Source organism: Melospiza georgiana, chromosome 18 (genome assembly GCF_028018845.1).
Source record: "Melospiza georgiana isolate bMelGeo1 chromosome 18, bMelGeo1.pri, whole genome shotgun sequence".
NCBI lineage: Eukaryota > Metazoa > Chordata > Aves > Passeriformes > Passerellidae > Melospiza > Melospiza georgiana.
The window spans coordinates 1,518,293-1,540,106 of record NC_080447.1 but is presented as its reverse complement, the minus strand read 5'-3'; the positions used below and the strand labels follow the sequence as shown (position 1 = coordinate 1,540,106).

Below are 21,814 nucleotides of genomic sequence, written 5' to 3'. Positions count from 1 at the left end.
GGAATGGGCACCTCTTAAGAAGCTGCAGCCCAAAATTAATTTCAGCAAATGCATTCGCTCCTTGAAGAATCCCTGCTGAAGGGTTTGAAGTCTGGAGATGCTGCAGCTGTTGGGAAGCTTGTCAGGCTCAGGAGGCAGAGCTGAGCTGTGTGTTGGACGTGTGGTGGGGTCGGTGATGGGTGGATGTGGCGGCTGAGCTGGCGCTGCTCGTCCTGCTGTGATTTAGATTTAAAAATGTGCCCTGTGAGACTCACACCCGCCTTCAAGCCTCCTCAGGTCCTTCCTGGGACAGAGCCATTCTCCTCTCCAAGCCCTGAGCCTGCAGGTGGCTGAGCCATCAAGAATACACGTTGTCGTTGCCCAGACAGAGCTCTCCTGTCCCCTGGCTTTGTCACAGGCCCGCGTTTGTCGCTGCCACCTCGGCACAGGTGCTGGCTGTGGGAGCCTTTCAGAGCACAGCGCTTTGCAGGGAGGGACAAAAAGCCACTCAAAGACATTGAGGTCTCTCCTTGCTTTGTTTCAAGCCTGCACATCTTGAGATTTTTCTTGTTCAAGCCAAAGAAAACTTCCATGCATGGGGTAATCCTAAGATTTGGCTTTATAACCTAAATGCAGCCAATTTTGTACATCAGTAGAGGGTGGCTGGGCTGAGGGAGGGCTCAGTGTTGTCTCCTTTTAGGGGCTTTTCTTCTCTCTCTCCTCCCTCCTCTTCCACAGTGTGTAACACATTTGGAGTTCTCCAAGGCCACTTCCAGAGTGTTGTGATTCATCAATAATGATACTGCTTTAAATCCATTGTTTGTTTACTTTTATAAGAACTCCCCAGCTTTAAAATCAACTTTTCAACTTTTATTTCATTCAGATTTATATTGGTCTTGGAGAAAAAAAATCCTGTGCTCTTTGCCTTTTAGCATCTGCTTCATTATCCATTATATTTCAATACTTATTTATTCCAATGAAGGAATATAAATGTTGAAGCATTCTGCAGAAAGTCAAATGAACTGCCAGCAGTAAATAGCATTTTTGATCAATTTATTCATTTTTCTTTCTGTTTGTAAATTGCTTGTAAATATGCCTCCATTTGTACAACTTGGAATTATTCTGCAAACAGATTACTTGAGTTGTCTCGTAGGCAGAATTTCATCTGATCAGCTGTAACTTTGTGTTATTTATTTTCAAGAGTAACCCTCCTGTTTATGCAGTGCTTTGGCAGCACTGTCCTGATGCATTGGCTTGCATGCTTTCTCTAGATCAACTTTTAACTAATTTGTAGGAGTTAAATAAACACCAATGACTGTGCTGTTTTATTCCTAGCTTTGATACATTTCCAGCCCTTTGTCCTTGTGTTCATTTTAGTATTCAAACTCTTGCTCTGCATTCAGGTTGCAATTTGCTTTCCCCCCAGTATTTCCTAGCAGTTCATAATGGGTTTGACCTGCCCTATCCATTTATTAGCCTGATCTTTATAAAAAGTCTTTATCATAGCACTCTCTGAAATATCTACAACCCACAAAATCCTGAAAACTCCTCTGCTGTGAATTTCCAATCAAATTTCTTTGCTCCACAGAGCAGAGCTGACTTGCGCAGGAGTTCTTAAGGTGGGCAAAATTGTTCCTTGTGACATTTAATGAAAACGAAATCTAAAATCAATGGTCATCTGCTGAAACAGCATCTTCCTAGAAATTTAAGATTTTTTTACTGGTACTTCATGGCTGGCATCTTTGCCTGATGGTGCTGGGGAATTCAAGTGGTCACAGAGCACTTTCTCCCCTTATGCAAGGCTCTACCTGGCTGTGTAAAAGTAGTCTTACATCAAGTGTCATGTTCAGCATAAATTGAGAATGTGGAGGAGGCTGCACTTTTAAACCTGTGGCAGGAAATCACATTAAATTCAATGTAATTACATTGTTCTAGAAATGTGATTATGTGTTTCAACTACCAGCCTCCCACTAAATTACTTCAGATCAGTCTCAATCTGTGGAATGAAATCTGCCTGATTTAGATGTAAAAAATGCAATAAATATGAGGAAATGCATTTTGCATTTATATTTTATGTTCACCTGTGACTGCTTATTACATTCTCCAAATCCAGCCTTTCCCCATCTCACCTGCTGCGTGCAGGGAAATTAAACCCTGACTTTGCTTAATATCAGGATTTAGTCTTTGCAGCACCATGTGTATGACATTGGCTACTTAATTTCACATAAAGCTGCAGAGAGAGCTTAACTGCAGGAATATTGAGTAAAGAAAGGGGTTCCTCAAGTGAAAATAAGATAAAATATTCCCAGGACTAAGCCAAAACTTGAACGTAATGATACTTCTGAGGTTTCAAAGAGTAGAAAGGATGGATAATATTGGTGTTTCTGATAGAAGAGTTTGAGATTACAGCTTGCAGACCCACTTTTGAAACCCACTGCTAGTCTGGTGGGCAGAGTGTCAAAGCTGACAGTAGTTGTGCCTGAAATTAATTGAGGATGATGTCTTGACAGTGAAGATTCAAGCCAGGAAGGCAACACCACCAGGAAGGAGCAGAGTGCTCTCAGAGCCACTGAAAATCAAAAGATGTCAGCCTTATATTTTGTGATTTTTTGAATGGTGCCTTTCTAATTTGAGCTCTTCATCAGCAAATCAGATCATTTGTAGCCCAGGTGTCAGATTAGAAAGCAATCTCAGCCCAGGAAAACACTGTCTTCACTTTTAATGCCCACAAGTTATTGACACTGGTAATTGGGAATAAGGTTTTGTATCAGCAATGACTTCCTGGGAGGACACTGTCCCCGAGTGCCTCAGCACCTGGCTCTGGGATAAGGTCTGACACAGTGACAATAATTGCTGGAGGAAAAAATTACAGCCACAATCAGGCAGGCATCAAGAAACATCACCAGTGCAGGAAAGTGCCCTGAAAGGTGAGCTCCAACTCGTGTTAATGCTGTAATTGGAAAACATCTGTGACTTGGAGGTGCCAAACTGTGTCCACAAAAACACAGGGCAGATTGCTTTGCTTTTGTTTCTTCATCCCACGGATCTTCTGTGGGAATAAGCAGAACCATTGGATCAGGCTGCATTTCTCAACCTTTCAGTCCCACAGCGTCTCCTGTGTGCAGAGCCCACGAGAATGGGTGACTTTTTGAAAGGGGAGAGCTTGATTGATGAATAAATCTGCTCCAGCTGTCTCTGCCTAACTTAAGTAGAAGATGATTTTAAGCCTCCCACCCCTCCTCCTTTCCACACAAAGTCTCAGGGAATGGGTTTTCCCTTTGGTTCAATGGGTCTTTGAATATCTCAGCAGTGCAGTCACGAGGACCATGGACATCAAGGCTCTGCAGCTCTAGAAACCACTCAGATGTTCTGTGAAGGTGAAGTAGGGAGGAGCATAATTAATCTTTCTGTCTCTTTCAAGATGTTTTAAGATCAGAAAATGTCATTTTCTGAGAAGAGATGGGGAGGAGCTCAGGGGGGAAAAGGGTTTGTCTTTAGGAATGAATTCCCTGGTCTCTAGGACTGGGCTCCTGAAACAGGTCTGAAAGTGCTCGATGTAGGAGAAAAGGAGCATTTCTTCCATCTTGGTGAATTTCATAAACCATTTCAAGTATAATTAAGGTCCCCCCCTCCACCCCCCAAATTGTTATGAATATTCATGGACACGTGATGAGCGATATTATTTAATGAAGAATTTTATCTTTTTGTTTTGCACTGCTGTATCAGATGTTTCACATCCTGAGAAATACATTTTTTTGCTGGAGTCAGCAAGGCTGGCCTGCTGAGGGCCCTGTCTAGCCCTGCTATCAATCCTGCTGTCCCCATGTCCCCAGCTGAGGAGGAAATCTGCTCCTCTGGACACCCTGGCAGCTGAGGGCTCCCCAGAGACAGCTCTTCCCTGCAGGCACAGGCAAGAGGAGCCACCCAGACACTTGTTTTACACATCCCTTGGAGCAGAGAGGAGCTGCTGCTGTTTTCCTGCTCAAGCATAACAAGCAGTAATTAGTTTAGCCCTGGGTGATTGGTCCTTGCTGCACAGGCTCAGGAGATGTGTGTGTGCTCATGTTCCTCGTAGTTAAGGATTCTGGTGTAAAACCTCGCTGGCATCGCCCTCACTCCGCTCACAGCCGGGTTTGACCGGCCCCAGATTTACCAGCAGATGTTAAACATCCTGAACACATGAGGATGCTTTTGCCCCAGATGCCAAGCTGTGAGACCATCACATGGCACCACGGAGCTGAGAGCACAGCGTGCTGCCCCTTGTTAGCATGACTTAACAGCTGATTTCCTTTATTGGAGGGTTGCAATCCCCCCTAAGCACAGCAGATTCCCTCGCTGAATTAGATTGTCTTTCTGTGGTTAGAGCTTTCTGGGTATCAGAGCAATTGCAGATTCACATCCTCTAAACAAGGCTCATTAATCAAGAATTCATGACTAACAGGGTTAGGGACTAGTGAAATTGGGAAGGCAGAACAGAAATGGGAAGTGCTCAATGCTCAGTTGGATGCAGTGTCTCACTGTGAGCGTTTTTCTCTGAAAATCACTGAATTGTTATAATGGATTGTGGATTTTGAGGGAGCTGATTCTATGCCCCACAACCCCCCTCGGTGGGAAAGCCTGGTTTTGGAGTGTTATTGCAAACACAGTGTTTTATTTGACATCTGAAAGTTTAAGAGGCTTCTTGGTATCTAGCACCTAGGCCTGTGCAGTCTTTGTAAAACTTGAATTGTTCCTCCTCTCCCTTTTTGACTGTGACCTTCGACAGAGATGATTTTTCCTCTGTGTTTGAGGATGTGTAAGGAGCTTGAATCATAAAGATGGTCAAGAAAACAGGCTATCCAAAATCAAAGCTGTGAGAATGGCTCGTTCATATCCTCAAAAGTTGGGCTTTCCTTTGCTTTTTGTCCTCCAGAAACTCTCCAGGGCAGTGCTGAGTGTTGGAGCCACCTGTGGTTCTGCCTGTCAGAATCAGCTGCTGCTCAAGGAGCTTTGTTCAGTCCTTCCCCCTTGGCGATCTCCTGAGTGAATGCTGATTGCCCCCAAACTGGAGAAATGTCTCCTTTAACAAGGGTGATGTGACTGAGCTGTGCTGGAGGATCTGCTGTCCTTGCAGGGGCAGTGCTGGTTCTGCAGCTGAGGCCAAAACAGAGGAGTCCTGGTGGCTACAGCTGCAGTGGTAAAGGAAAAATGCTACAAAAGGAGGTTCTAGAATAATGTTAGGAAGGAAGGGGAAAGCTACAGAGGGAATGGTCCCATCCCTCTACTGATTCAGGAAGTAAATGAATCCCTAATTCTGGAATACTCTTCTGAACACAGAGACAAAATGGAGCACGTTCCTCTGCCACTGAAGCCTCCAGCTTTTGGTTATGGCCTCTTTGTCCTGTTCTGGCCCCAAGTTTTTATTTCGTGCATGTGTCCAGGACTTAGTTCTTTGTTAGACATTAACGATCTGGAAATGGATTTGGCCTCCTGAAATCTGCAAATTAAAAGGAAGTCAGGAGCAGAGTGTGCAGCTGCCTGTCACCCTGCCCTTGCTGTGCCAGACCTGTCTGTCCATGCTATATCATGTTGGGATCTATCCTGAAGCCAGCTGCTGTCTGTGACTGATCTTCAGCCCTATGAACACTTGAGCTTAATTTAAAAATCGCTGCAAGGATTAAAGAATCCTTCCCCAATCCTGCTGGTCCAGGCTGAGTAATTTCATTTGACAGGCAAGTAAAATGCCATTGGTTTCTTGCATTACCATCAATCACTCTGGTAAATGGCAAGTAATTTTTGTGTGGTGGCTGGTAAATTTTCCTGACAGCTTTGCAAGGCTGGATAAGCTTTCTAGGTTGTGGCAGCACTGTGAGCAACTCACTTTGGAGGGCTGAATCCTCCTGAACTCTTTCCCATCTTTGGCTCTGGAGCTGCTGGGCTCTGTCTGTCAGGCATCAGCTTGCAGAATGATGCTTTGGCCAGATCTGAAGAGCAAAAGCTGGGACTTGGAGCTTCAGGGTGTCCAGAGGCAAACAACTGTCTGTTCATCCTCATGGCTGGGAACATTGCAGGCAAATGCAGGCAGACAGGGGTTGGCACCATCCATTTGTGGGGCTTTCCCTGGACTTTATTGCAGTGGATTGATTATGGACCCAGCCTGCCTCTGCTGCACAGCTGGGCTCAGGTGAGAGACCAAGCTTGGCACTTGCAAAACTGCAAAAAAGATTTGCAGAACTGCAGAGTTCCAAAGGAGGATTCAATGAGTCAATGTACCTGCAGAGTGTTCAGGAAGCTCCTGAGAAGCACCACTGGAAAAACCAAACTGGGCTGCCAGAGATAAAAGCTGTTGGCACCATGGCCAAAGCGCTGACTGGGGCTACCTGAGCACCAGAGGGAAGTGCTGACTATTGAGGAAGATCTTGGAAAATTGTCTGCTGGTTGGGAAAAAAATCTTATAGTGAAGAAAGGAGAATGGAGGGAAAAAAAACCAGGGTGAAAAAGTCTTTGATGTTTTGTCCCAGCTGGAGGGCTGTTCTCATCAGAACTGGCTCGTTATTAGCCTGCTCAGTGGTCATTGGTGCCTGGAGTACAAACCACATAATCATAATGCTCACTAAAGTTTTCACTACCAGCAGAAAAATGCTTTTCTGCTGTAATATATGGTGCCACCTTTTCAGGAAAACTACTGGCCTGAGCTATGCTGGAAATTGAATTCCATCTTGTGGAAAGGGAGATTATTTCCTGAGGTTCCCTTATTCACCGTCCTGGCACACAGTGCTCAAGGTAAAGGTGCACTCCAGGATGATTGATTGGCAAGCGTGAGAGCACTGCTGTTCCATGTGACAGGGATATAAAGAAGGATATTTTTATTTTTTGACAGTGAAGGGGAAATGGCATTACTAGCAATATTCAGCAATGTACTCTGCAGCCCCGGTTAGCTCTGCATATTTTATGGCATCCATTTTCTTTCTTCGATTAAACAACATAAAACCCCATAAAATACTCCAATAAAAACAACAGCTACTAGTTCAGGCAAAGTTCTTGTGGCCTTTTTAATTCTGGGAGGATTTTCATTGCTGTGTTGGGTTTTTTTTTCCCTTCCCTCTAACTCCATCCCTTGTGCTCAGGTCAGTGTCTCCTTGCCACAGCCTGGGTGTAGGTCTGGTGACAACCTGTTCTGTGCTGCTTTCATATTCAGAGTGCTGAGCAAGCATGGATAATGCAGGATAGATCCCCTAAAGACCACCCCACCCTGTTAAACAACTGCTGGATGTGCCAAGGGTTGAGATGAGTTCAATGGAATTCGAAGATCCGCTCTTTTGAATGATCATTTTTAGTTTATTTTTCAGCTTGAAGCAACTCAGGAAGGTTCTTCTGGCCCTAAGTCATATATACTGGCGTCTGGTCAAAGAGAATTAATGATAATAATATATTATAGGATTTAATAAACTTTTAAAAGGAAATGTCAGAGAGTCCAGGATGGTGAGGAAATTCAGCTGCAGTGATGGAGTGTTTTAAATGCTGTAAACCCTGCTCCAGTATTGACCAGGACATGCCATGGAGCTCGTTATCTGCTTTGGCAAGGACAGGGATGGAAAGTTTTTATTTTGTTATTGTTTAGTTTCTTCCAGAGTCTCTGACCTTCAGAGTTTTTTTTATTTGTAGAGGCAGAAAAATGACCCTTTTATAATAGTGCTTTGTCTCCCAGGAGGCCTGAACTCTGTTCAGGCTGCAAATGTTTTTGCAGTGATGATCTCTGGAAGAAGCCTTTCAATAAAAAGAAACCTGTAAGTAGCTTTGTCTTTGCAGGGGGAAACTTCTGCCTTACTGTGATTTTTTCATTATGGTTTCCAAAGCTTTGTTTCTGCATGATTGCAAGAATTCCAAGTTCAAATGCTTTGAACTCCTTCAGGCTGGTAATGCATATTCTCCCTTAAAACTTGTGGCTTTTAAGGAAGAGTTTCATTTCTTAGAGCACTGCATTGGTTTCAAGGTAAAGGACATGGTCAGAGCCTTTTAGATGTCTCAGAGAAAGGCTGAAGAGACTGGAGGGGCTTTGATTTTTATTCTGTAGCTGTGTTACAGAAAACCACTGCAGCTTTTCACCTCTCCTCTCAGCAGAGAAGGTTCAGCACAGATTGTTGTGTTGGAGGGAGGAGGGCAGGGCTGGGATGTCTGAGGGCACTGCCAGCACTCCCAGCTCCTGGCACCACAATCCCAGCTCAGTTCATCCCTCAGAGGCCCTGGGATGGAGGAAAACATCTCTGTCCTTCAGGGCAGGCTCTGGGCGCACCCTGGGGTGGGAGGGATGGCAGGAGCTGCTCAGTGCTGCAAGGATCCTTAATGCTGGGAAAAAGACCTGTCTGCTACTGATTTATAGCAGAATGGTTAATTCATGTTTATTGGAGATTTGAATGTGCAAAGTGCCCAGTGAGTTCTAGGAATTGTGTGTGTTTATAGGCAAATTCTGGGCAATTTTTCCTGCCCTCCAGGCAGGCAAAGGACAGAGGATCTGCTCCCTTTCCATGCCGGTGGAGCAGGATTCTCTGGAGCTGGGCTGGTGGTTCCAGGGTTGGCCACACAAACACCAGGCCTGTCCCACTGCTGTCTCTGCTGGAATTCAGGAGCTTTCAGCACGATACAGACCCACACTTGTTTATATTTTGATTAAAGTCATTTATACATCAAAGGTACAGCAATGTTTTCAGATAGACCCCAATAAATTGTGACTTAGTTTTACTCAGAACAAGGCAATTGTTACAGAACTTTTTGACCTGCAGTTTGAAGTACTACTGGAAAATTACAGGAATACATTGAAATTCAGTATCTGTACAATTTTTAGGAATAGAAGTACATGGTGTCTCCATAGAAATAATAGGGTTTTTTCTCCTTGCATGAATTTCCAAGCAAAGGTGAATAAACATCCTTATTTTGAAGTTGCCCAGTGAGTTAAATGGTTAATAGCATGTCTTGAGTCAATAGATTTGGACCTGATGTCTCCTGTCTCCGTGCCTGGCAACCCTTTTCTCCCAGAGGGACAAAATTCCACTGTTGACATATTTCAAAGGAAACAGTGCTCGCTGTGGGAGACGGCGTTTTCATCTCGTGTTACATAAAGCCTTCAGAACCTCTCAGGTTTCCATAGCAGTGTTGGAAATCCATATAAAACAGGTCTGGTTTGTGACAGGAATAAATAAGAATAAAAATTAATAGCTTTAATTTCAAGCCAATTAGGATGCCTTTCTGCTGTTTTTCCAAGCTGTGTTTGCTTACCTGAGAGAGAGAGAGAGGGAGAGCAGTTTGAAAAATGGAGTTTCTGCTGAAATGTGAAGATGAAATCTTAAAATGTCTTCTCTCCTTTAAAGAAATGACAAAACTTGGGAGTTTTCATTTGGATATGGAAATATAACATGATGCTTGGCTGCTTTGAAGTTGATCACATCCTCTTTGCTGATTTTATGAGCATAGTCTTATGCCTAGAAAATGTTTCTCAGACACCTTCCCTTTCAAAAAGATTCCTAAGGAGGGGTGACACCTCTCCTTCTGACCTTGCTTCACAGATGTCAAATTTAACATCTCAGTGTTAAACAAGCACATTAAAATTCATCAATCTGGTCATCTAGAGCAGCTGAGGAGCTCTCCTAAAATGTTGAGTCATTCTTAGGAAAAATGGGGGGCTCTTGAGAGAAGCTGCTGCATTTTTTTACAAGAGAAGTTATATGCAGAGTTTGGTGAGAAGAAGGAGGAAGAATTTTTGGTAAAATACTCCCTCCATCATCATATCCTGTTTTTCATCCTGCCTTATTTTTATCATGCTTCTGTAAAAGCTTCCTCAGAATCATAAGCCATCATACTCAAGGGGTGGTTGTGTTAATTTGTCTTCCCTAATAGTTAATTTATCACATGGAAAGCGCCTTACTGTCAGAATCCAAATTAAAATCCTGTTTACTCTTTTCATTATTCAAAATCCAATATGCTAGTGAGCTCAATGTTTTACATAATTTGAAACATTTGATGGGCTGGAAAAAAAGAAAAGGTTGATAGCTTCACCTTTTTGGGTAGAAGAGTGGTAATTGTGTCATTCTAAATCTTTGGCATTGATCCCCTCCATGATTTCAAAGGGTTTTCTGTCCTCTGAGTCATTGGCTTTTTTCCTGTCAGCCACCACTTGTGTTGAGCAGATTTGTTCCTGCCTTGCCCCCCTGAAGCTGTTTCATCTGCTGTGTCCTGCCCAGAGCTCTGGTGCTGGACTGAGATTTGTGACACTAATAGCTGCTCTCAGGGGAGACGCAGCCCAAATGCTTGGCAGGGTTAAGCACAGCACTACAAAAGGTTATTTAAAAATAACGGGTGCAGGAGGAAGTGAGGTGTGCCAGGGGGAGGGAAAGGCACATTTCCAGCGAGGTGTGAAGGTGGGAGCAGAGCTCTGAGCCTGCACGGGGGCACGTGGGGCCGAGGCAGGCACAGCCAGCACACCCAGCTCTGCTTTGGGAACACATTTCACCCACTGAGCACTGAGGGCTCAGCCACTGCCGCAGGTTTAGCATGGAAGAAATTCACATTTCACCCATTGTGCACTGAGGGCTCAGCCACTGCCGCAGGTTTAGCATGGAAGAAATTCAGATCAAATCTTAAGCACAACTCCAGGTGGCTTTGGAAGTTTTCTGCCTTTCTCTGAGTATTAATTTGCCTTTAACCCCAAGGCAAACCTGGGGGTTCTGTCCCACCTTTGTTTCACTGGTAACACTCATTGGCCCTGGCTTTTTCCCAGAGCCACGCTGAGCTTTTTGCCTGCTGGTACCTCCATCAAACCCTTTTACCTGGGGTTTCCTTCAGTTTTTGGAGCCTGGCAGTTGCTGTTTCCAAATTGCCATCTGCTCACCATGTACTTACACCTCTCTGTGGGGCTGTGTAGGCTGCTTGTTTAACTGTGCTGTAAAGCAGAATATTCCTTGTGTTTCTACTCTTGTGACCTCTTTGGAGAGGGCTGGGGTCTTTGCAGGGTCTTTATGTATTTTGAAGGGTATTTTACATACTTGGAAAAATAACTTTGCTTGTAGTGACATTAATATGGAATTGCAGAAGCAAACACAGCTGGCCCAGTGCTGCTATTTTAAGGAGAATTTGATGGGGAAGTAATTTGAACATAAATCTCTGACAGGTCTTTTAAAATATAAAAGAACAAAGAACTGAAGTTCTTGGGAAAATATTTTGAAAAATAAGCACTTGCTTGGCTTGTGAAGGTTGAGGGCCCGATCCCCTGAGCTGCTGTGAGTTCTGTGAGAGGTGAGGCAGTGCAGGGCTCCTGATCTCACACCCCAGGGCCACAGCACAGAAAGGGCATTGCTGGGACTGGCAAATTTGGCTGCCTGTTATCAGTGGCTCTGATACCAAAATATTCCTTTGCAGCTCTGGGTCCAGCTCCTGGTTCTGCCATGTGTTTTCTGGGTGACTTTACATCACCTCATTCCCTCACATTTCTGCATTACCCATGAAGAATTTAATCCAGGAGGCTCAGGAAGAGAGGAGAGGGATGGTGCCTCTCCTTGGGGGAGCTCCCTCTGCTATAATTGCATTTCCAGGAGGTTTTGCTTTCACACCCTGTGAGGGATGAACTCCTGACTGTCTGTGCCTCCCTCCCAGAAGGCACAGAGTGCGCTGGAAGTGGGAGCTGTGAATCACAGACCTTCTTCTCTCCCAGCCAGCTCCCTCTCCTTCCTTCCTCCACCTCTGCAGGAGTCCTGCTATTCCATCCTTTATCCAACACTGCCCATCTCACCCACACCCACAAGTCCCCAGATGTTATGTCTGAGTTCAGTGGTGATTTTAATTTCTAATGCTTGGTTTAATGTAGCCTAAAACACATGTATTTTAACTAGAAACTCCCCAGGGACCTTGTTCAGAACTAATTGCTTGCTGTTTGTGCAATTCTTCAAATATGGTAAATGCTCTGTGAGGGCTTGGAATTACTCAGCTGTGCTCTGGTTTGGTCTGAGAGATGGGGAGGGGTGTCTAGCTGGGAATTGGGAGGGATCAGCCCTCATTCTGGCTCTGCAGAGAGTATAATTTTGGGCAAGTTGACTAAACTGGTTACAGCTTGGATTTCCTGTAGGGAAAGGATAATGGCTTTATTTTTAATTGGGCTAAAAATGTGTGTGGAAGGGCTGACTGCAGAAATGGTTGGAAATTACAAATGAAATTTATCATCACTGTTATTATTAGTACGTCATTGAGAGTGAATTTAGCTCAGATCATGCTTTCCCCCCTAATGGAGTGGGGGGGGGGGGGGGGGATAAGAAGATTTCTAAAATAGCTTTGAAAAAGTCATTTTTCACATCATTTTGAGCATTTCCCATCTGCTGTGAGCACATCTCTGTTTTATTTCCCAAATATCTTTCCCTTCTGTTTCTATTTTAAAGTTCCTTTTGCCGAGCCTTTACCTCCCAGTTCCCAGTGCCAGGTTGGGGCTGGGGCTGTGTGAGAGGCAAAGATTCACCTTTCAGATTTTGCACTGAATTCAGTGGGAGGCTGTGGAATTCCCAACCCAAGTTCTGGGTGCATAAACCCCTCCTGCAACTCTGAGTTTTTTCCCCTCCCAGCTCTTTGTCCCGTTTTCCTTGTGCTGGGAGAAATGAGAGAAGAAGTTTAGTTAGCCTGGCTCATTCACAGGGTCAAATACATTTTGGGCTGGGATTGCATTTTAAAAGAGTTGCTGGTTCCAGGTTGGCAGGCTGGGAACGCTGCTCCATCCAGCCCAGCACGTTTGTGTCTTTACATTCTGCAATAAATGGGGGGCACATTGTTCAGGGGAAAGTCCTGCCAGGGCTTCCTAATGTGCCCCAAAATCCACATTTCAGGCAGCTCCTCTGTGCCCTTGGAGCCGCAGGAGGGGCTGTGCTCACTGTGATGCATCCTGGCAATTCTCCCTGGAGATCCTGCAGGGACAGTGGCACAAAGGCAGCGATGGAGGGGTCACCTTTCTGTGGGACCTCCCTCACCCCTATGGCAGGGATATCCCAAATACTCAGGCCCTGGGTGATTTCTGCCCAGCTCCCATCTCACATCCCTGCTAGCTGCATTTTCAAATGGACACTGCAATGTTTTAGAGGTGGGTTTTCAACAGGACACTTTTCTGCCTGACAATTCTGCTTTTCAGAAAGCAAATATTTCATATTTCATGGGAACCAAGCATCAGTTTTGCTAAATTTCCAATTGGTTGTCATGTTTTGCTCCTTTTTTCTTTTTTGCCCCTCTCATTTCAAAAATTATCTTTATAAAAAAATAATTAAGCCATCTTCGTGGTAACAGTTGGTTATTGGGTCACAGTTCTATGAAATACTTCAGCAGCTCCTTTCCACAGTTTCATGCACAGAGATGGCAGAGTTTTTGTCAGCTGGCAAATTTAAAGGACATCAGATTTTTTTGCAGGCAATTCCATTTATCCTTACAGCTCCCTTTGAGTTGGCAGAGCAACACTTTCCAGTATTTTATACGTGGGGAAGGGAGGTATGAGAAAACGAAATGATCCACCCAAGCTTCTAATTGAAGCCTGGCACAGAGGAGGGCCCACACACGTGCCATTCACCATCCCTTCTCCAGCTGATGGCAGCTCTGCTAGGAATTTCTTACTCCTTTTTGAAGCCTCAGTCCCCAACACTTGCATTAATTTCTGTGCCTGTGGAGTTTGGGGGAAGATTTAAAGATGTGAATCACTTATCTGAGGAACAGTAGGCTCAAACTCCCATATGTAGGCTGGTTTCATTTGAATTTCTTGACTTTTCCTAAGTGAGAAGCCGAACGTAGTTTCTTCCTTCTTTCAACCTTCCTGGCTCTACCGATATCCAAAAATGCAAAATGACATCTTGTCTCAGCCCACCAGAGCAGATGCAACGCAAGGGATTAGACTGGAATTTTTCCTAAAATGCAGCATTCTGAGACACTTTTGGAAAAGGTGCCCGGGGAGCAGCGAGCGCTGTTCACTTGCTGCTCGCCCAGAGAGGCAGAGGGGGCAAAACCCACAGGGCCTCCTCTGAGGGGTCACCCTGAGGGGCAGCCAGCCCTGGGCCAGAGGAGAGCCTCACTGGTGGCAAAAACCAGCTCAGACACAGCAGGATGAGCAGCAAAGCTCCCTGCCTGAGGGCTTGGGCCAACAGGGGGCCGGTGGTTTGGGGTGCAGCGTCCATGAAGGAGGCTGGGACAGCTGGATGGGGAGAAGGAGGGGGATCTTGGAGCTCCTGCATCCTTACAGTGTGTGTGAGCACCACTGATGGAGACACAGGGGAGCAGCTTCAGGAGGAGCTGCGCAGGGGTCCTGAATCCTGCCCAGGTGTGCAGGAGATGGGTCTGGAGCTCCTCATTCTCATTGTGGCTCCTCATCCTCATTGTGGCTCCTCATCCTCAGTGTAGCTCCTCATCCTCATTGTGGCTCCTCATCCTCATTGCAGCTCCTCATCCTTGGTGCAGCTCTTCATCCTCATTGTGGCTCCTCATTCTCATTGTGGCTCCTCATCCTCAGTGTAGCTCCTCATCCTCAGTGTAGCTCCTCATCCTTGGTGCAGCTCTTCATTCTCATTGTGGCTTTTCACCCTCGGTGTAGCTCTTCATCTTCATAGCTCCTTATCCTCATTGTGGCTCCTCATCCTTGGTGTAGCTCTTTATTCTCATTGTAGCTCCTCATTGTTGTAGCTCCTCACCCTCATTGTAGCTCCTCATCCTCATTGTAGCTCTTCATCCTCATTGTGGCTCCTCATCCTTGCTGTAGCTCCTCATCCTAGCTGTAGCTCCTCACCCTCATTGTAGCTTCTTATCCTCGGTGTAGTTCCTCACCCTCAATGTAGTTCCTCACCCTCATTGTAGCTTCTTATCCTCAGTGTAGCTCCTCATGCTCTTCCTCCTCATACGTGGTTCAGGACAGACAAACGGAGCTGCTGCAGAGTGAAGCTCTCTGCAGTGCAAAGCTGTGTAGGAGGACACAACGAGCTTCTGGCAGATGGGAAAGGCTGATGAATCCTGAAATTGTGGATAAGTTCCAACTGTCCTGGTGTGCCTGTCCCCCCAGCATCTCTGCCCTTCCATTAACCTTTAATTAACCAGGATTTGACCTGGGTGAAAAGTCAGGGTAGAAGTTTTCAGACACATTGAAAAGAAAAGCATGGGAACTTGAGAGGATGGTGATAGGAATTTCTCAAAAAAATACAAATTTGGCTGGGGAAGAGAAAATTTAAAAACAGGTACTTTGTTTTGTTTTTTTTTTGGTTTTGGGTTTTTTTTTTGCCAGGTCCTAATGATTTTTTTTTCCAAAGTGGTTTACTAATGAAAGAAAGCATTGAATCCATTGCTGAGGGCCCAATTCTCTATCTCATATGAATTATAAGCCAGTCTGAAATGAAGCCATGCAGGTGTCTTGCAGGAATTATTTGGTCCAGTGCAATTACTACAGAATAAGTGAATGTCCCTCTAAAAAAGAAGAGGAGGTGATAGGAAAGGGCACCTCAGCTTTGAGGAATGCTGTTTGGAGATGTGAATGCCTGTGGGAAAGCAGGAAGGACACAATTAGAAAATATCAGGTACAATCCTGCTTCAGAGAATATTTTTCATCAGCTTGGTTATGCCAGGCATGGATTTGACCCATCGAGTCACTAAAGGCTCACAGGCAAAATAAGGATATCATGAAAGCAGGATGAATTAATTCCTTCTCAGAAGAACAGGCCACCCATGGCGCTGTGAACTCACTTTGATCCCAGCCCATGGACCCAGCCAGAGCTCCAAGGAAGTTTTTAATGGTGTGACACGAGCACCAACTGGCCATGAGGCATGGGGCAAAGCCATCACAATTCACTGTTAAATAACACACCAGGTCCCAGCAGTGCTGTTCCATTCCACCACATAACTAAAAGGTCCCTCTTGGCTTTGCTTTTAATTAATTAAGTCACAGCAGCGGCGAGCGTGGCGCTGCAGCAGTTTCTCTCTGCCTAATTGTTCTCCAGGCATATTTGCAGCACTCCTGTTGTAATCCCAGGCTTGTTTCAGGAGTCAAGCTGCACAAATGAAGTTCCTGCTAATAAAAGCAGTTTGTTTCCTATTCCTTGGCAATCTGTTCCTAACGCTGAGCCTCGCTGGAGCATGGACTTTTTATTTTTGGCAAGTTTTATTTTCTCTGAGCCAAAACCCGGCGACATTTCCCAGCTACCACACTGCTCTCAAACTCTAGCCATTCTCAGGAAATCAAAGTTTTCCATGTCAGCATCATATTATTTTTGGCAGCAGCAGTCTGATGTGCCCAGTTTGATAGATCCTGCTGCAATGACATAACTGTTTTCCTCCCTCAGTCTAGGATAACTTACTCCTTTTCTCTCCTTCCTGCATTATGGTCTTTGAGCAATGAAACTCATTTTTTTCCATGCGGGCATCCCTAATATCAGAAGATACCTCACTCCCAAAGGTTTGCAGACAGGAGGATGTATTTTATATCCCATTGCTCTTATTTCCCATCTCAAACTGCAGGACAGACACAGCAAATTAAATCAACTTATGCTTCATCACACCTTTTTCATTTGTATCAGACTGGGGCCACAGGAGCAGAAACCATTCTTAATCTCTCCACATTGCTCAAGCTAAAGTTGACTGGCTTTGCACATAATGAAACTCATCCCTCACCTCTGTAAATGACTGGACCTGGTTTAAGTTTTTAAAGCAGAGTGACTCGTGGCTGCAGCCTGCTATTGATGGGAGAGGGAGTATTTCCTTTCAGCTTCCTGTTCACCTCTCTGGGTGGATCTGTGGCTAAGGTGTTTTGTGGAGGCAAACAAAACTCCACAACTTTGTGAAAGTTGTAAAGCTGGTATGTTTATTACAGCATGTGGAGATTCCACTCTCTAAAAGACATGTGTGCCTCTGGGAATTCCAGATCCTTCTTTATCCCTCTCTCAAATCCATATGCATCCAATTTCACAATAGGCTCATACATATTCAATTTTACAAATTTTCTTGGTGACATATCCTGCTAATTCTTTATCAGAAAGAATTCCTAGGTCAGGTTGACCTGCTCTCACTGCAATCCCTGTCCCTCTGTCTGTCCCCCTTTATTTGTCTTTCACTGAAGCAGTTTCTCTGAGCCTAGGCTTTTATAAGAACAGGCAGTCAGACCAAACAGGTGTGTTTTCAAAGATGTACATTTCACCTAAACCAAAACGGATTTCTAAAAATTACAGAATTGTTTTCTCTGGAAAATTTCCGCTGTGCCTCAAAGGCAATCAATGCTTGGTGTCCCCACAGGATCAGGACGGCCCCGGGCGTGAGGATCTCGGACATCAGGGTGAGCGACGCTGACCAGTGGGGAGTGCAGGAGGAGACGGACAGCGCGCGGAGCACGGCCACGCTCACCTGCGTGCACAACGACCCCGGCGCCATGGACAGGTGGGTGAGCCCCGGGCTGAATCCTCACACACGCTCACCGACCCCGTCAGCGAGCTGCAGCGCGGCTCCTCTGCCTCCCCGCAAAGCTGGACCTGCTCCTGCGACAGCTTTGTTCCCTTTGCGTCACTTCTTGGGAACAGATTATTGAATTAAACTGGAGGCAGCCCCCCAGCCCCAGCTCACCTCTGCTGCTCGTGGCCCTTCAGGACAGCAGAATTCCTCTTGCCAAAGAGCCAACAAGAAAAATATGAACTAAACCAGAGAATTGGGTTCTTTGACAAGAATTCCCCTTGCCAAAGAGCCAACAGAAAAAATATGGACTGAACCAGAGAATTGGGTTCTTTGACAAGAATTCCCCTTGCCAAAGAGCCAACAGAAAAAATATGGACTGAACCAGAGAATTGGGTTCTTTGACAAGAATTCCCCTTGCCAAAGAGCCAACAGAAAAAATATGGACTGAACCAGAGAATTGGGTTCTTCGACAAGAATTCCTCTTGCCAAAGAACCAACAGAAAAAAAAAAAATTAACTAAACCAGAGAAATATGGTCCATTTTGGGTGTAGCCCCTGGGGGGCTTTGTCTGCCCCTTTAATGAAGGCACTGCAATAAATATAACTGCTTTTTATTCCCTTCATTTTGTCTGGTTTTAGGTAGTTTTTAGGTAGTCCCAAAAGGCAACAGGTGGCTGGGCAGGGTCAGCTCCCTGTGAACCCCGTCAGGTTCCTTCCTCTAACAAGCACAACCTCTGCTCCCTTTGGAGCAAAGTGGAAAACCATCAGTTTAAAAGTGAAATACTGAGGTCAAGGGAAGATTGAGGTCATCTGATGTTACTGAAATCAAAATGAAGGGGCTATTTTTAAAGTTGGACCAAAAAAATAGCCTGAACATTGAAACTTATTGCCTTGTATGGGGTTTCACTAATCCATGAAATTATACCTGTCACAGTAACTTAGTTTTTATTAAAACTGAGTTTTGCTTTGTGTTGAACTGTTAAATTGCACAAAAGCAATGCATCTCAAGTTAATTAATACTTTGACCCTTTCCTTTGTGAGATTAGTTTAATATTTTTGGATTAATTAAAGTATGCAAATAGAAACTGCTGAAAGATCACTTCCAGATTTGCAAATATTGTAGTGCTTAGAGTAAATATTTAACTTTGATCTTTCCTTTAATTTGTCTTTTTGGTCATAATGATGGCTCTCCTGTTTCTTCTGAAGAATGTCAAGTGTTTCTGTAGAAGTTCTGCTGTTTCATTTAGATGATGGGAGACCTGAACTTGCTTTTATTAATGTCAGGGTGATGGAATTGTCACTAGAGCTGGTTCATTTTAGAATCCAAGGAGTTTTATGGAGGGCAGTTCGTGTCTGGGTGAGTGTGCAGGATCAGCCTCTCTTGTGGCAGAAGCTGTCAGTGAACAGAATGGTTCATCCACCTCAGAGGAGATGCTTTTTTCTCTCTTGGAATGAATTTCCCTTCTGCTGAGTGGCCCAGCTGGTAGAGGAGCAGTGGCTAAGCCAGGACTGAGCCTCTGGGCTGAGCTTAGCTGATTCCTGGGTAAGATTTGGCCGAGTTCATGGTGGGTTTGAGCCTCTCTCAGGCTTTGTGCAGGGTGGAAAGCCCTGTCAGCCCCTGGCACAGCTCGGGGAGCTTTGGGGACCCCGAGGAAGCCCAGGAGTCACAGGCACCCTGAATGAGTGGGATCTGTGCCCCCCTGTGCCCTTGAGCCCAGGCAGGCCAGCCTGGCACTGGGGCTGTGCTGAGCCAGTGCTCAGCTCTGATAAGAGCCCCTGAGAGGCAGAGCCTGCAGGGAGAGCAGTGACTCTGGGCTCTGACATCTTCTAATCCCGGCTGCGTTCCTTTCAGCCCCTCTTATCGGCTGGAGCATTTACAAATTTGCTTACTTTCCTAATCTTCCTCCCTCTCCCCTCCGCAGTGCTACTGCTATCAGGAGGTTTTCATCTCCATTTCTCACATTTCCCTACGCAAATTGAGTGTCCCTTAAAATGCTTTAAATTAAGACCTTTCCTCCTTTCATGCAGAGTGCATCGTTGCCTTTTTTGTGCATTGCTTAAAAAAAATTCCTTATCACAGTGTTTCAGGCAGTTTACATTATATTCTATTAAAAATCCATTTTGTCCAAGGTTGTCACAATTCATAGATTAAAGCCTTCAAGAGTGTGTTTTGTTAGGAATACATTCATAAATTCACCTCTTTAGTAGTCCCATAAGCTTGTATTTAAAACCTCTTTTTTGATAATGCAGTTGAACAAAGAGCATAAAAAGAAGAGATTTATTTTAAATATAGACACACCAGTATATTTGCCCACATCTTTTCTCATCTGTGTGGAGCCTTGCTTTGCCCTTGTTTTTGCTATCTCAAAGGAGGTTTTTGTCCCTCATTGAGTGAGGAGATTGGTTGTTGCCATCTGCACCTCTTCTCCCTCGAGCTCTCTCCTTGGGGCAGAGCTCTGAGAATCTCATTTTGTTGGGCATAGTTGAAGCAGCAATGTTTTGGTCCAAAAAGACACAGTTTATTCTTAAAGCACAAACAGTTCTGCTCTGTGCCTGCAGCTGGGACCCAGCACTTCCAACTCCTTGGGGAAGGATCCGTGTGGATTTCTGCTCTGAGTGCAGGGGAGTGGTGGGCTTTGCTGAAAATCAGCTATTTCCAGCCCTCTGTGCAGAACAGCTGAGCTGCTGAAGGGCTGGGATCTCACCCAGCGCTGGATCAGTGCAAGAAATGCTTTTGAAATAGCCAAAATCTGGGAGTTTACCAGCCACGAGTCCTTGGTGGTTTCCTGCAAGCAGATCCCACTTTGTACAGACCATGCAGGTTTTTTCCACTGCATTTGTCAAAAGATGGATGGACCCTTGCAGTTCCTGTGTCCTTTGCTCCTGAGAGTTCTCTGGAAGCATTTCAGAACATGCCACAAATTAGCCTGCAGTGGGACCAGGGCAAGAGGGCTTGAAAAAATGCCCTGAGAGCCTGGTCCATCCTGGCAAGCTGTGCTACCCCATAACTCAAGGCTGGTATCCTGGGGAGCAGGACTGCAGGAGCTTTGCCAGGGTGATTTAGCATTTTACAGGATTAGGTTATTTCAAATCAGTGCTGAGCAGGAGCTGAGTTTCCATGGTCTCATTGAAAGGCTCCAGAACAGAACATATTTCATGGTGCTCAGTGTTCTCCTTGCTGCAAAGCTGAAGAACAAATTCTGCATGTGACCCAGCCTGTGGCTCAGGACAGAGGAGGTGGCACCAGCACAAAACTTGGGCCAGAGAGTTTCAACAGCTCTGAGAGGGAATTTTCTACTGAGAGATGATTTTCCTTCCTCAGGAACAGCCATTAAATTGGATTGGATTATAACCAGGTAAGGAGAGTCTGATCCTTGACAAACTAGTATTTTAATCAGGAAGGTTATATTTATGCTAACTAGCAAAGTTAATCAAATTGATTTAACCTGCAGTGCTGAGTAGAGTGTTATTGAGACCAAACTGGTGCTTCTCACCTTGGGATTATTTTATCTTCATGTCTTTAATACAGCTCCTGTCTCTCAGGATATCTGTCACTGCATAAATTAAACTTGCATGAGGGGCACTCAGTATGCAGAAGCAGAAAGAGTGAAATCTTCAGAAGGCTTTTATTTTCAGGTGTCCTCAGAAGTATTTATTCTGTTACCTGGAAGTTTATGTATTTTTTAAATTGATGCAGTCCAACTCTAACATTTTACATCCTCTGCCTTTAAACTTGAATGAAAAATTAAGATTCTCTTATGATCATTCAGTTTCTTTACTGTTTTAAGAGGTGTTTACAGAATTCAAATTATTAACTTATTTTATAAAACTGCAATTTTAATGTATCTTTGAACAGGAAAAGCAGTTATTTTATGTATTTATAGGCATGCAAATACATCCTCCTGTTTTAAAATAATTCACTTCTTTTCCTATGCTTGTGAATACCCTTTGAACCAGGAATATCAGCCAAAAGAAAGATGTAAAATTTGCTGCCAGTTAAGATTTGTGCATATATTTATTTAAATTAAATATGTGTTGCTGGCATGGATGATCAGCTGAGGAAAGATCATTTGGTTTTGTTTTCAAAGCTTTGGGGATGTCTTGAAAACGAAAGCTGGGGTTCTTCCCTGTCTGTGTTCACTTGGGCAGGGTTTGTCCTTCCCTCTCTGTGCTCACTTGGCAGGGTTTGTGGCAGGGTTTGTGGCAGGGTTTGGGGCAGCGTTTGTTCTTCCCTCTCTGTGTCACTTTGCAGGGTTTGTGGCAGGGTTTGTCCTTCCCTCCCTGTGCTCATTTGGACAGGTTTGTGGCAGGGTTTGTCCTTCCCTCTCTGTGTCACTTTGCAGGGTTTGTGGCAGGGTTTGTGGCAGGGTTTGTCCTTCCCTGTCAGTGCTCATTTGGACAGGTTTGTGGCAGGGTTTGTGGCAGGGTTT

At 44.8% G+C, this 21,814-nt stretch overlaps 1 protein-coding gene across 1 annotated transcript in view; it reads left to right on the top strand.

The window, feature by feature from the left end:
• The window catches only part of TMEM132B (transmembrane protein 132B), a 215,542-nt gene that overhangs the window by 79,145 nt on the left and 114,583 nt on the right, over nt 1-21,814 (top strand). Inside the window, exon 3 of the mRNA XM_058036938.1 lies at nt 17,233-17,373. Coding sequence (XP_057892921.1) covers nt 17,233-17,373 — 141 coding nt within the window. The remainder of the gene's footprint in view (nt 1-17,232; nt 17,374-21,814) is intronic.